Source organism: Geotrypetes seraphini, chromosome 14 (assembly GCF_902459505.1).
Source record: "Geotrypetes seraphini chromosome 14, aGeoSer1.1, whole genome shotgun sequence".
NCBI classification, from domain to species: domain Eukaryota; kingdom Metazoa; phylum Chordata; class Amphibia; order Gymnophiona; family Dermophiidae; genus Geotrypetes; species Geotrypetes seraphini.
This window is the reverse complement of record NC_047097.1, coordinates 56,400,481-56,416,200: the sequence shown is the minus strand read 5'-3', so window position 1 is coordinate 56,416,200 and position 15,720 is coordinate 56,400,481. Positions and strand designations below refer to the sequence as shown.

Here is a 15,720-nt window from a genome sequence, read left to right as displayed (position 1 = left end):
GGGGAAAGGATGGTGAGCAAGAAACAGTGTTATTCACATTGGCAAATGTGACCCAGACTCAGACCAGAGGTCATGGCCTGAAGCTGAGAGGGGACATGGCCAAGACAAATGTCAGAAAGTTCTGCTTCACACAGCGAGGGGTGAATGCCTGGAACTCTCTCCCGAAAGAGATGGTGGAGGAAACCACCATTCTAGGATTTAAGGGAAAATTGGACACACATCTTCTTGCAGGACACATTGAGGGATATGAGTGACTAATGTATTCGCCAGAGTACGCCTGGCTGAGCCTCCGCGGGTGCGGATCACCGGACTGGATGGACCCCCAGGTCTGATCCAGTGCAGGCATTTCTTATGTTTTTATGTAGAAATGAATGAAAACTGAAATGAATATAAACCAGAAAAACATTGCATAGGGCAAAAAAAAATGAAGATTTAGACTGCTAATTGAGTGGGTTTGGCAAAGAAGGTGTGACTGCATGCCATTGACTGGTTTTATGGTAATGAAGCAAGCCAAAAATGACCATCAAGAACTGATCATTGATGGTGAGTGTGAATATTCAGAAGGTTGGCTGCAGAAATTTAAGAAGTGCCATGATGTTAAATATCTCAAAATCTGTGGTGAAAAAGCTTCTGCACCTGAAAATTACATTGATGAATTTGGTAAGAGGATATCCGATGGCAACCTTGGTCTTAAACAAATTTACAATGCTGATGAAACAGCTCTCCACTGGTGCTATGTTCCTAGAAAAATACTGACAACAGATGGTACACGAGCACCATCTGGTTTTAAGGACACAAAGGACAGGGTAACTGTTCTTGCATGTGCTCAATGCTTTGGGCACACACAAATTATAGTTGGCAGTGATTGGAAAAAGCCAACATCCATAATGTTTCAAGGGTGTATGTCATCTACCTGTGAACTATTATGTTAATAAGAAAGCATATGTTACCAAAAAAACATTTAGTGACTGGTTCCACAACCACTTTGTGCCATCAGCAAGAGCTCATTGTAGAGAAGCTGGGCTGGAAGAGAACTGTGAAGTTTTACTAGTTCTAGAAAACTGTTTTGCACATCCACCTCAAGAACTTTTGGTGAAAAATAATGTTTCCATTAACAACATGGAGCTCGTTTATCAGCTGTTGTCAGTGTTGGAAAATTGTTGGGATGTTCACTCCTATATTTGATTTTATATCTGTCCTACTTGAAAATTTAAGGCAGGAACATGTCACCCAGTGCAAGCATATGACGGACTGAAGGCTCTTTGGTGAGCAAGTTTGTGTTTAAAGGGCTTGAAGTGTTTGTCTGTCTTATTTTGAAATGGAAAAAAAAAAAAAGTTTGGTGGCAATTTTAAGGTCTTATGGTCTGTCTTTTTTGACTTAACATTACCATTCTGAAAACTAAAAAATTCCAAAACCCGAAATATGCCTGGGCCCAAGGATTTTGAATAAAGGATTTTGTACCTGTATTATATAGTTAAGTGGTTCATATAGGACTGTTTCTTTCCTCTTTTTTATTTTTTGCAGCTGGTAGTGGTCACTACTACATATATTTAGAGCCTATCGTTATAGCAGTGCTGAATATCCATGTTTTTAAACACCATGGTCAACATTTTAAAAAACCCGATCACCAATGAACATCCATCACAATGAATATATGGAATGCAACTTGGTTGATCATTCACAGGCAGCCAATAATTTCTGTTAATTCAATGCTTAAGAAACGCTTTCATTAAAGATTTTTGACTGAGTTACCAGAGTTGAAAATGATTGCATTAGGTTGCTGAGTGCCTTATAGAGATCAAGGTTGTTTATTATAATGGTAGAAACTTTTTGGAGCTCAGGAAGTACCCAGTGGCACAAATAGAATTATCAGGGTGAGAGATACCTACATCAGTGAGAGATCATTCTCAGCTGAGAGTTGTCCATTAAGGGGGAATTCTTATAGTTGGAGACAGGAAGAAAGTGTGCAAATGGTGGTTTTCTAGAAGTTTCTGTACGTGCCCACTAGCATACATACCCTTAAATTCTATATACAGTATTGAGTATTAGGCACTAGAATTTGCTCGCAGATCCAAGTTCAGATTTCCCCTGTACCCTGTTCTATAACATGGCACCATAATTTTTTAATGGCTCAATCAAAAATGGGAGGATCATGGGCAGGTTTCAGCACTGAATATCGGGACCGCACCCCCTTATTTTTATTTTTCATATTTTAACAATAGAGCCTCTGAACCATGGCCTAGGGGGAGGGGAGAGAAAGCAGAGGCATTGCCCCTGCTTTTTCTCCCCTCCCCCTAGGCCATGGCAAAACCCTGCTGGGAAGGCCCCCCACCCTCTAGCCATCCAGGTTGGTACCCCCTGGGCCTACCTTTATCCCTGGTGGTCTAGCAGGGTCGTTAGGGGAAGAAATACAGCCCCCATCACTCCTGCTCCTTGTGGCACCTGTCCAAAATGGCTGCTACACTCTCATCAGAGGATGTGGCAGCCATTTTGGACAGGTCCTGCAAGGGACAAGAGTGAGGAGGCTATGCTCCTGTTCCCCGGAACCCCCTGGACCACCATGAATACAGGTAGACCCGAGGGGGCCTACATACTGAGGGGGGCAAGGGGCCCACCGGTGGGGTGTCTTGCTGTGGTTTTGTGGGGGAGGGCAAAGAAGGGACATTATTGGAGGGGGCCAGAGGGGGTTCAGAGAATAGGGCTTTTAAAATAACTAACTTTTTCTTAAAATCAGAGGAAATTTTCTTTCTCCGTTTTGGAAGTCCCATTCCTGGTGGTGCCAACAGACTTGAGAAATCTCTCACACTTCTGCTCTGCTGTTTGTCTCACTGGCCCATCTCATCTTTAGTTCTCGTACACTGCTAGCTACTTCCATCCTTGCCGGGCAGGAATGTATCGCCTTAGCTCACAAATACAGGGAGAGCCCAATACTCTTACAGTTTCTCCTTGGTGATGACAGCAGAAGAGTATTGGCCGAGAGTCAGGGTTTCTACTGCCGTTCAAGCAATGCGTGTGAAATGGGAAGGAGGCGTGCTCCAAAGATCAATACACTGCCCAACCAAGTGGGTCCCGGCTCTCTGGGTTCCATGTTATGAGAGCTGAATTAGTTGGAAATACAATGGGAGAAAATGAGGCCTAGTGAATTTTTAGCTCTGGACCAATACAGACATTCCACATAACACAGTTCGGTATTTGAAAAGGAATGCCAGGTTTACAAGGCATTTGCAATGATGACTATTTAGACATATTACTTGGGTGGTAATTGTACTGAAATTATAAAGCAATTTAGAATTACATGGAAATTTCTTTTTCTGTTTCTGCTCTATTCACTGCAGTAGATGCTGCAGACTACTTGATATACCGCCTTTCAAACACAATCAAATCAGTGCAGACTGGATGGGCCATTTGACCTTTATCTGCCATAATGCTTCTCTGTTTTACATCTTAATGCATTCTGCTTCATTTTTTTAATCAAGTTCCTTATATTCAACTTGATGGATTTGATCTGATCTATGTATTACTTCTTTCCCTGCCATGCCGGTATTTTCTGCATTAGATTGTAAATGCTTTCTGTCTTTATCTGTTCTTAAGTCCATTATTCTAATTTGTATTTTATCTGTATCCCATGTATTAGCTAGGTGTGAACCACCTAGAACTTTTTCGGTATGGCGGTATATAAGAATAAAATTATTATTATTAAAATCATATAATTGGCATCAAAGAAAGAAAAGACCTACAGTCATGAGACAGGGCAGAGAGACTAGCTAAATGCTCAATGGTATCTGCAGGGTAATAACACAGGTTAGGCAGCTTATTCGATATCATTTTCAAGGAAGGAGTACAACTGGTTAAAGTGGGATTAGCTTTGTGACTTCATTGCAGTGTGCAATGGAGATTATTGTTATATTTTCAGCACTAATGAGAGGCACAAGACTGGTGGTGGAATGCAGTGAAACTGGCATGGCTTGTTTGAAGCCCTCAGGCTTCCGTGGTGCCCTGTTCCCTGCTGCGTTTCCACTGTCCCTGAAAACGTGTTACGTAAGCTCTGTCTAGATCCATGGCTGCGTCGGTGTGAAAAGATTTGTCCCCAGCTATGAACTGGGCTGTTGCACAGTCATTACCTGCCTGTGACTGCAGATACCCATCTCTCTGCCTGCGGTTATATTAATTGGCATCCCGTGATTAGTTCCAGAGAGGAGAATTATATTCTCATCGCATAGAGAGATTGTTTTCCTTTGGTGGACGGATGTGCAGCTGAGGATTTAGCAAGGCGAGGTCCCCTTTTGAAACGATTCCTATGTGTGATATATGGGTTCCCCTCACAAGTGTAGGAGAACAGTTGTTCCTTATTCCATTCTATTGGGCTTCAGTAGCAATAACACTAGGATAAGGATATCTTACAGCTGTCACGGATGACAGGCTTCGCACAAAAAAGGTAATTCTGTAAGTGGGAGACTTCTTTTAGGCCTGATGCTATGCAATTGAGATATTATTCTAGAACAGTGGTTCTTAAACCTGTACTGGGGACCTTCAGCCAGTCAGGTTTTCAAGATATCCCTAATAAATATGCATAAGGCAGATTTGCATGCCTGTCATCTCTATTATATGCAAATCTATTATATGCATATTCATTAGGGATATCTTGAAAACCCTGCTGGTTGGGGGTCCCCCAGGACAGGTTTAAGAACCACTGCTCTAGAACAATACCTGAACACCCAGATTCTGTTATAGAATGCTAGCATAACCCAGTATTGGCAACCCCACCCCCCATTAACACTAGCCATGGACCCTGCTGCTGTCAGATACCTATATCCACTATAACCTCCCCAACCCTGAAATGTCCTGTCTAAATTAGATTGTAAGCTCTTCTGAGCAGGGACTGTCTATTGTATGTTAAAATGTACAGAGCTGTGTACGCCTTTCAGCGCTATAGAAATAATAAGTCGTAGTAGACCTGGTATAATGGCAGATGTCTAAATGGGGCAAGGTTGCACTATCAAAAAGATGTGCGGAGAGTTGAGTCGGTTCAGCGAATGGCCACCAGGATGGTCTCAGGACTCAAGGATCTCCCGTATGAGGAACGACTGGGTAAGTTGCAGCTGTACTCACTCGAGGAACGCAGAGAGAGGGGAGACATGATCGAGACGTTCAAATATGTCACAGGCCGTATCGAGGTGGAAGAGGATCTCTTTTTCCTTAAAGGACCCACGTCAACAAGAGGGCATCCTTTGAAAATCAGGGGGGGGAAATTTCATGGCGACAACAGAAAATATTTCTTCACCGAAAGGGTGGTTGATCGCTGGAATAATCTTCCACAACAGGTAATTGAGGCCAGCAGCGTGCCAGATTTTAAGAAAAGATGGGATTGGCATGTGAGATCTCTTCATGGAGGTAGTTAGGGGGTGGGCCATTAGGGTGGGCAGACTAGATGGGCCGTGGCCCTTTTCTGCCGTCATGTTCTATGTTTCTATTTGGCATGTGGGATCTCTTCATGGAGGTAGTTAGGGGGTGGGCCATTAGGGTGGGCAGACTAGATGGGCCGTGGCCCTTTTCTGCCGTCATGTTCTATGTTTCTATTTGGCATGTGGGATCTCTTCATGGAGGTAGTTAGGGGGTGGGCCATTAGGGTGGGCAGACTAGATGGGCCGTGGCCCTTTTCTGCCGTCATGTTCTATGTTTCTATTTGGCATGTGGGATCTCTTCATGGAGGTAGTTAGGGGGTGGGCCATTAGTGTGGGCAGACTGGATGGGCCGAGGCCCTTTTCTGCCGTCATGTTCTATGTTCTGTGTTCTATAACGTACTATATTCTGTAAGTTGTGCATTTAAATGGAAGACACCGTGCCATGTTCATCCCATGCTCCACTTTGCCACTTAGACACACCTTTGCAGAATAGCACAAAGTTGATTTATTCCAACTTACCTGTGAAAGTGCTTCTATTCTATACATTTATACATGCAAGTGGCTCAAGAATGCGGTGCCATGTTATAGAAATTGTCCTTAATATCTGTCTCCCATGCAAGTTCTTAGTGTCCCACAAACTTTTTTTTTTTTTTGCTCCTGCGCACTAACGGAACAAATGTTGTCGTGTGGCACACTCCGTCCTGCTCCGCCGCACACGAACCTCGTCTCATTTTCCCTGAGCTCGGAGCCTCTGAGCATGCGTGGACGTCGAAGCGATGATATTGCACGTGCGCTCATGACATCATCACATCGACATCCATGCATGCTCAAAGGCCCTCCATACACGGCCCCGAGTTTGGGGACAACGAGATGAGGTTCGCGTGGGGGCAGAGAGGAGGAGAGGCGCTGACGCCAGAAGTGACTCAATCCCTGGCGCTACACCCGGAATCTCGCCATGGCACACAGGGTGCGATTCACTGTTCTATTGGTAAAATGATGGAAGCAATCTGTGAGTTGTTTGAAAACTTTGGCCTCGTATTCAGCTGGCGACAATCAGCATTTTGTGGTGCAGTGGTTAAAGTTACAGCCTCAGCACCCTGGGGTGGTGGGTTCAAACCCGTGCTGCTCCTTGTGACCCTGGGCAAGTCACTTAATCCCCCCATTGCCCCAGGTACATTAGATAGAGTGGGAGCCCTCCAGGACAGATAGGGGAAAATGCTTGAGTACCTGAATAAACTCATGTAAACCATTCTGAGCTCCCCTGGGAGAATCAGTATAGAAAACTGAATAAATAGTATGAAAAGTTTCTGGTAACCAGAGCTGAAAATGTGATGTCACAATGCCTCATTCCTCCAATAAGAGCCAACCTCATCAGTGATGTCACAATGGCTTGATTGTCCTTTACTCGGCTCACTTCTAAAACATTTTGATTTCCAGAGTGGCACAATGGTGAAAGCTACAGCCTCAGCCCCCTGAGGTTGTGGGTTCGAGCCCACGCTGCTCCTTGTGACCCTGGGCAAGTCACTTAATCCCCCCATTGCCCCAGGTACATTAGATAGATTGTGAGCCCACTGGGACAGACAGGGAAACATAATTGAGTACCTGTATAAATTCATGTAAACCGTTCTGAGCTCCCCTGGGAGAACGGTTTACATGAATTTATAAATTTATTAAATTTAATAATTAAAAAAAAAATAAAAATAAAAAATATATATATATATATATATATAAACCCAGAAATCCAATGTCGGGCTAATTCCAGGGACCTTCACAGAATTTCTGGGTTTGCAGATCCAGGTAACACATAAGCGTGATATTCGGCACTTATCTGGCTGTGGGCCACTGCATAAAGATAGGACTGACTTTTATGCAGACCTATTTATGCAGTTAAACTCGTCTGGTGAAGTGCTGAGCATTGCCCCCCCCCCTCCCCAAACAGCTAGTTTTCAGTTCAGTGCTAACCAGTTCAATGCAGCTGAAAATTAGAAGTTAGCCCTGAATTGGCGTTTTAACCAGCAAGGAGCCATTTCTAGCAAGTTAAATCGCTTTCAATATTGACCCGCCTACGGCTTCACATGGAGTCAACCACTTTTGCTCTCATACATCCAGTTTGCTAAAAGTTTGCACTCTGTCCCATGGACTTGCACTTGAAAGGCTACTGAAGGCATTTACAGAAGCTTCATCAGGGAACGTATGTTAAAATACAGTATCTGTGGTTTGGAAGCTCCTGTACATAATTGCACCGACACTGACTTCTCAGTGCTACTCTCTCACTGCGATGGCACTTTCCTAAGAAAACTGCTGTTTGTCTTTGTTTCAGAACAACATTTTGTGCGATTATTTCACAGCTGACGGAGGAGACCCAGCCATGTTTCGAGACCACTTTAAAATCCCGCGCGGTGTCGAAGGACTGTGACGTCAAGTTCACCTGTCTGGTATCAGGTAATGTTGCATTATCTCCTTTTCAGCTTGCCAGGAGCGTTTAGGGTGACAGCCATCATGCTTGCATTGAAACCGTATTTTATTTTGAACAGCTCTTTGGGGTATCTGACATGATGATGATGATGGTACCATTTACCTATAGAAAACCAAAAAAAAACTGTGGAGTGACAATGTTTCCTAAATGGACTTTATTTGAAAGTGTCAAAGTTCCAAAGGTACACTGAAATCATCCACATAAAATAATTCCATCCACATAAAAATCATCCACATAAAAGCCTTAAAGGACCTAGTCCGCTAGGGATACAGGACCCAACACGGAGGGCGAACGACTGGCTGCGAGGATGGTGCAAGGAGATGAACTTTGGGTTCCTGCACCATGGAGAGGCACTGCAAGGATTACAGGGACCAGACGGGTTACACCTGACCAGAAGAGGGAAGAACGTCCTGGGACACCGCTTAGCCCACCTACTTCACAAGGCTTTAAACTAGGTAAGTTGGGGGAGGGTACTGGCACAAACAACCTACTTGACGAGCTAAGCTACCAATTTCTTCTTGAGACTAAAGTAAGGGAGACTAAAGTAAGTAAACACTATAATTCAGGGTCACATTATAATTCTGGGTCACATTGTTATGCTGGGGCTAAGGGGAGTACACATTGTAAATCTGGATCTAAGGGGAGTTCAAATTGTAATTCTGGATCTAGGAGGGGTGCACATTGTGATTCTGGGACTAGGAGAAGTACACATTGTAATCCTGGGTCCAGCAACAGAATACACACTGCAAACTGTATTATAGGAAGTCAAGTTGCTCAAGAGGGAATACCCCCACAGGGTACACACAATTCTGAGTCTGGGTTAGGCATAAACTGTAGTTCTGGGTATGGGGAGTCCGGGAAAGGTGCACGTTGCAGCTCTGGGTCTAGGAAGAGTACGGGACATGCAAATAATGCTAAAGGTGGCCTAGTTGCTATAGCAGGAATGTCCCCACTGAGACATAACCAACATACAACATGGAGGGCTATGTACGTCAACGCCCACAGTCTGGGAAACAAGATCCTGGAACTGGAAACAGAAATGACAAATGCCGACTTGGGTGTGGTGGCGATATCTGAGATCTGGCTCACAGACTCCCACGGGTGGGACATGGTCATACCGGTTACAACTTGCTTCGCCGGGACAGGGAGGGCAAAATGGGAGGAGGCGTAGCATTATATACTAAAGATGACATTAAAGTCACCAGAATCACAGATGTACAGTACACTGGGGAATCCCTTTGGGTAAATTTGGCCAGAGGGAAGGACAAATGCCTGTATCTTGGCGTAGTATACAGACCCCCAAGACAACAGGATGACCAAGATATGGAATTAATCGGAGATATAGAGAATATCACTTTGCGTGGGGACACAGTATTGTTAGGTGACTTCAACATGCCTGATGTGGATTGGGTCACGCTTTCCTCTGCTTCAGGCAGCAGCAGGAGGCTATTAAACTCCTTGAAGGGAGCAAGACTAAGGCAACTGGTGTTGGAACCAACAAGGGATCAGGCAATCCTAGACCTGATACTTACCAATGGAGAAAGTGTCACAGAGGTCTCGGTGGGCGACACATTGGCCTCCAGCGACCACAACATGGTATGGTTCAATCTCAGAAAAGGTTTCACTAAATCTACCACACTGACCAAGGTCCTTAAATTCAAGGACACAAACTTCAAAGAAATGGGAGACTTCGTTCACCAGGTGCTACAAAGCCAAGCAGAAACCGATAGCGTGGAAGAAATGTGGTCAACTATGAAAGCCACCATACAGGAAGCAACAAACCGCTATGTTAAATCGGTAAGTAAACGGAGTAGGAACAATAAGCCACAATGGTTCTCTGCGGAGATCTCGGACCTCATCAAGGAGAAGAAAAAAGCATTCATCTCTTACAAACAATCAGGGAAACAGGACTCCAGGGAAATCTATCTGGCCAAGTCAAAAGCAGTCAAAACAGCAGTTAGGGAGGCCAAATTCCGAATGGAGGAGTCTTTAGCAAGGAACATAAAGAGAGGAGATAAATCCTTTTTCAGGTATATCAGTGACAGGAACAAGAACTCAGGTGGGATAGTACGCCTCAGGAAACCAGAGGGAGACTATGCAGAAACGGACTCGGAAAAAGCCCAACTGTTAAATGAATACTTCTGCTCAGTCTTCACTCGCGAGGCGCCGGGACTTGGTCCTCAGCTGCAGACAAGGGTTGACTCAGCTGATCCATTTAGTAATTTCGAGTTTACGCCCAGCAGTGTCTACTGCGAGCTGTCAAAGCTCAAGGTTAACAAGGCAATGGGGCCTGACAACCTACACCCCAGGGTGCTCAGGGAGTTGTGTGATGTCTTGGCGGAACCGCTATCCGCGCTCTTCAATCTCTCCCTTAGTACAGGTAACGTCCCGTTGGACTGGAAAATGGCTAACGTCATTCCACTTCATAAGAAAGGCTCCAAAATGGAAACAGCAAACTACAGACCGGTGAGTCTCACATCAATAGTGAGCAAACTAATGGAAACTCTAATCAAACGCCAATTGGATACGATCATGAACGAGGAGAATCTACGTGATCCCCGTCAACATGGATTTACTAAGGGGAGATCCTGCCAATCCAACCTGATCGGCTTCTTTGACTGGGTGACGAGAAAGCTGGATGTTGGGGAGTCCCTGGACATCGTATACCTGGACTTCAGCAAAGCATTCGATAGCGTACCACACCGCAGGTTGCTGAGCAAGATGAGTTCTATAGGATTGGGCGACACATTGACGAAATGGATTGGGAACTGGCTTGAGGGTAGGCTTCAGAGGGTAATGGTGAATGGCACCTCCTCCGAAACGACGGAGCTAATCAGTGGAGTGCCACAGGGCTCCGTCCTGGGCCCGATCCTGTTCAACATCTACATAAGAGACTTGGCAGAAGGTCTCCGAGGTAAAATAACATTATTCGCTGATGACGCCAAACTAAGCAATGTAGTGGCCAAGAGTACAACAGACAAAAATTCAATGCCCGACAACATGATGCACGACTTACTACTACTGGAGCGCTGGTCTAGGTCCTGGCAACTCAGCTTCAATGCCAAAAAATGCAAAGTCATGCACCTGGGCAGCCAAAATCCATGCAAGACTTACACCCTAAATGGCGAGATCCTAACAAGAACTGAAGCAGAGCGTGACCTAGGGGTGATCGTCAGTGAGGACATGAAGGCTGCCAATCAAGTGGAGCAAGCTTCCTCCAAAGCAAGGCAAATCATAGGTTGCATACGCAGGAGTTTCGTCAGCCGTAAGCCTGAAGTCATTATGCCATTGTATAGATCCATGGTGAAACCACACCTGGAGTACTGTGTGCAATTTTGGAGGCCGCATTACCGAAAAGATGTGCTGAGACTAGAGTCGGTCCAGAGAATGGCAACCCGGATGATCGCGGGTCTCAAGGATCTCCCTTACGAGGAAAGGCTGGATAAGTTACAGCTCTACTCACTCGAGGAACGCAGAGAGAGGGGAGACATGATCGAGACGTTCAAGTATCTCACGGGTCGCATCGAAGTGGAGGAAGATATCTTCCTTCTCAAGGGTCCCACGGCAACCAGGGGGCACCCGTGGAAAATCAGGGGAGGGAAACTGCACAGTGACACCAGGAAATTCTTTTTCACTGAAAGAGTGGTTGACCGCTGGAATAATCTTCCACTTCAGGTCACTGAGGCCAGCAGCGTGCCTGATTTTAAGGCCAAATGGGATAGATACGTGGGATCTATTCACTGAGTTAGGTGGGGAAGGGTCATTGCGGCGGGCAGACTAGATGGGCCGTGGCCCTTATCTGCCGTCTATTTCTATGTTTCTATGTAAAAAGTCTTCTTCAGGGGGCCCTGGGGGTCCTATAAAGGTGAGTACGTGGGAAACAATTGTGTGGTGAGCCGGAAGTGAGACACTGCTTGCATTTGCAATGGAAAGGGCTTTTATGTAGATGATTTATTTTTATGTGGATGGAATTATTTTATGTGGATGATTTATTTTTATGTGGATGGAATTATTTTATGTGGATGATTCTAGTGTACCTTTGGAACTTTGACACTTTCAAATAAAGTCCATTTAGGAACATCGTCACTCCACAGGGTTTGTTTTGATTTTCTCTGGATTTTCTTCTTTGTGGATATTTTGGGGTCAATTCCTTTTGTTTTTTACCATTTACCTATAAACTGCAATACAGTAGTCTTATAGTGCCGGATGCCCTCAAGGAGCATAAATAATTTTAACGGCTCATTTGCCTCCGTTTTTGAACAGGTGAGTAGTAGCCTAGTGGTAGAGCTTGTTTTCAAAGCACTTAGACATACTATGGTACTTTGTGAGTCTACTTTACATGAATTTATTCAGGTACTCAAGCATTTTTCCCTGTCTGTCCCAATGAGCTCACAATCTATCTAGGGGCAATGAGGGGGGGGATTAAGGGCTCCTTTTACTAAGCTGCGATAGCGTTTTTAGCGCGTGCAGAATTTTAGCATGCGCTAAACCCACGCTACGCAGCCAGAACTAACGGCGGCTCAGTGCTGGCGTTAGCGTCTAGCGCGCATGGCAATTTAGCGCACGCTAAAACCACTTTCGCAACTTAGTAAAAGGAGCCCTAAGTGACTTGCCCAGGGTCACAAGGAGCAGCAAGGATTTGAATCCACAACCCCAGGGTGATGAGGTTGTAGCTTTAACCACTGCGCCACACTCTCCTCAGTTAGTTAGGTGGCAGTAGTTATGTGATGTGATGTTTTGCAAAGCCCTAAAAACATGGCACTACATTTTATAGGGAAATAATTGTGAGTATAATATGATTTGATGTTGTTTGCGAGTGCATCGGTTTGCGAGTGTTTTGCAAGACTAGCAAAACATTCTCAAAATTGGCCTCGGACACCGAGCGTGCCTCGATTTACGAGCGCCCCCCCCCCCACCCCGCGATCTGCAACCGTCCCCCCCGCGATCCGGCATCAAAAAGGCACCCTCCCACCCACCCGATCACATTTCTTACCCCCCATTTGGCATCGGCACCGGCACCAAAGCACAGGACATGCCGGTGCCGGTGCCCAAAGATCTGCCTCCTTCTGCGCTGGGCCTTGAGTACTGCGCATGCTCAAGGCCTTCGTGTTCCCGCTCTCTCCGAGATGTCACTTAATCCCCCCATTGCCCAGCGCAGAAGGAGGCAGATCTTCGGGCACCGGCACCGGCATGTCCTGTGCGTTGGTGCCGGTGCCAAATGGGGGGTAAGAAATGTGATCGGGTGGGTGGGTGGGTGCCTTTTTGATGCTGGATCGCGGCGGGGAGGGGGTGCGATGCGAGCGGAGGGTGCCGGATCGCGGGGGGGAGGGTGACAGATCACGGGGGGGGCACTACAAATGGGGGGGGGCGAAACGAGCGGGGGGATGGTGGATCACGTGGGGGTGTGGGCCTTCATGAGTGGGGGGAGCAATGCCGGTTCTTGGGGGGGGTAGAGCAACGCCGCTGGCCTCGGGGGATGGGGGTGGGTGGGAATGAATCAAGCGAGTTTCCCTTAGTTCCTATAGGGAAACTTGCTTTGATATACGAGTATTTTGTTTTACGAGCATGCCTCTGGAACGAATTATGCTCGTAAACCAAGGGACCACTGTATTTGTTATTTATAGTTTACTGTGCCCACTTTGATACTAGTTAGCATAGGGGTCCATTTACTAAGGCGTGCTAGCCATTTTAGCGTGCGTTAAACGCTAACGAGTCCATAGACTATACACTAAGTCGCTAGCTTGCCTTAGTCATGCTTGAATACCTGAATAAATTAATGTAAACCATTCTGAGCTGCCTTGGGAGAACGGTATAGAAAATGGAATAAATAAATAAAATAGTAAAAGGACCCCATAATGCGGTATATCAAATTAATAAAAATCAAATCTATTTCAACTCACAATAGAACTCTATAGTGCAGGAGTCCTCAAATCCAGGCTTCAAAGTCCACAACCCAGCCTGGTTTTCAGGATTTCCGTAATGAATACCGCATGAGATCTATTTGCATACAGTGGAAGCAGCGAATGCAAATAGATCGCATACATAACTAATGGCAGACTGGATGGACCGTTCAGGTCTTTATCTGCTGTAATTTATTATGTTACATATTCATTGTGGAGCTGCTGAAAGCCGGGCTGAGTTGTGGACCTCTAGGACAGGATTGGAGGAACCCCCCTGCCATAATGGTATCTTGGTGCCAGTTGATGTTATAGAATGAGAGCTCAGTGCGCAGCATTGAAGCGCCTATGTTGTGGCTCTCAGTGACAGAATTGTCCCCTTCTTCCTTAGGAAACAAATCTTCCATCTGTGTTTCTGTGGCATCAATAACTTAAGTATCTTCCGATAGATCCAAAATAGAAAGAACCACTGAGTGCATCCGGCCTAAACAAACATGAAACAATTTGCTCAGACTTATCTGACATGAAGTCAGTGGCATTGAAAGTTCCCTTTGGGCAGCCACAAAACTTAGAGACTTGAAGAAAGCACAGATGTTTATTAGCATACATATGTGACTCCTGAGCTCCAAGCTGGCTTCAGAAGTCCCGAAAACAGGAAGTTACAGAGATATTTATACATTCTTCTGGCTATACAACTGAATTCTAGAAAAAACTTTTCACGTGTTACTTTTCTTAACAATCATTGGTGCTCACACTAGCAGGTCATTAGCAGGTCACTTATCTAAGCCCTGCAGTCTTTCTGTTACATGTCGTTTTTGCTGAGATAGCCATAAGAAGTTTGAATGTCCAAGCTAACACCCAGTGCAGGCAGGCTAGAACATCAGATAAGTTAGGTCTGCAGCTAAACATAATTCAGCATTTTATTAAAGAGAAAACTTAGTTCAACACTTAGGAAAACCAGTCTCAGACTCCTTCAGCATGACTACGGCTGTTGATGCCCTGTCTGAAATGTTTGTGCAGAGGTGGCTGCTGTAGGAGTTAAAGTAAAGGTCTGCAAACCAGCACAGTTAGGGTTATCATATGGCTCCAGATAAAAGAGGACGGATTGAGGTATCCAGGTTTTACTTCCATTGAAAGCAATGGAAGTAAGGAGGATGGATAGAGACCAGTGGCATAGTAAGGAGGGGGGTAAGAGGGCGGACCAGCCCAGGTGCCAGCACCTCTCTGCCCCCTCCATGCCACACTCGTGCCCCCCTTCCCCGCCCCATACCTCTTTAAAATCTTTGCCAGCGCGAGCGACTACTCTAGCCTGTTGCTTGCACTGGTTTGGCTCCTTCTGAAATCACTTCCGGGTCATGGGGCCAGGAAATGATGTCAGAGGGAAAGCCAGCAGGGGAAACAGCAGGCCAGAGATGTGAAGGCCGCGCTGGCAAAGATTTGAAGAGGTACAGGGGTGGGAAGGGAGGGCACGAGTGTGGCGAGGGGGAAACGAAGAGGGTCGCGACAGTAACAGCGCCGATGCTTAGAATTCCTATAAGCGTCAGAGCTGTTACCGCCGCAGCTAGTGCTAAAAACACTAACGTGCTTTTCTAAAAGGGGAGGAGAAGTGGTCTTAGGTGCTGGTAAGCATTGAAACCTTAGGCGTACTCCCATTTATGCCAGGGTTTTCTTGGCCAAAACCATGGCCAAAATCCACCCCTAACCACCCCTACTTTCTGCTGGGCACCTCGGAGTAGGCGCCTACTGAGTTAGTCACCAACCAGATCATTCATTTTTTTTTTAATGGCACTTTTCAGTGATCAACACCAATTAAGTCTAATTGAAAAATTAAGTTAGGCACCTAGATTGGATGGGTGCCGTGATCTAGGCGCATAACTTCAGGCAGTGCCATGACACGTGCAAAAAGGCAAAGCCAGGCGACGCTCAAAGGTTTGCTGGTTCCAG

The 15,720-nt window shown here is 45.7% G+C and overlaps 1 protein-coding gene across 3 annotated transcripts in view; it reads left to right on the top strand.

Annotated features, from left to right (window-relative positions):
- Window positions 1-15,720, top strand: part of ALPK3 (alpha kinase 3) — a 103,055-nt gene that overhangs the window by 14,541 nt on the left and 72,794 nt on the right. For all 3 annotated transcript variants that reach the window (XM_033920652.1, XM_033920650.1, XM_033920651.1), the window contains one exon: window positions 7,724-7,845. In XM_033920652.1, coding sequence (XP_033776543.1) covers window positions 7,724-7,845 — 122 coding nt within the window. The remainder of the gene's footprint in view (window positions 1-7,723; window positions 7,846-15,720) is intronic.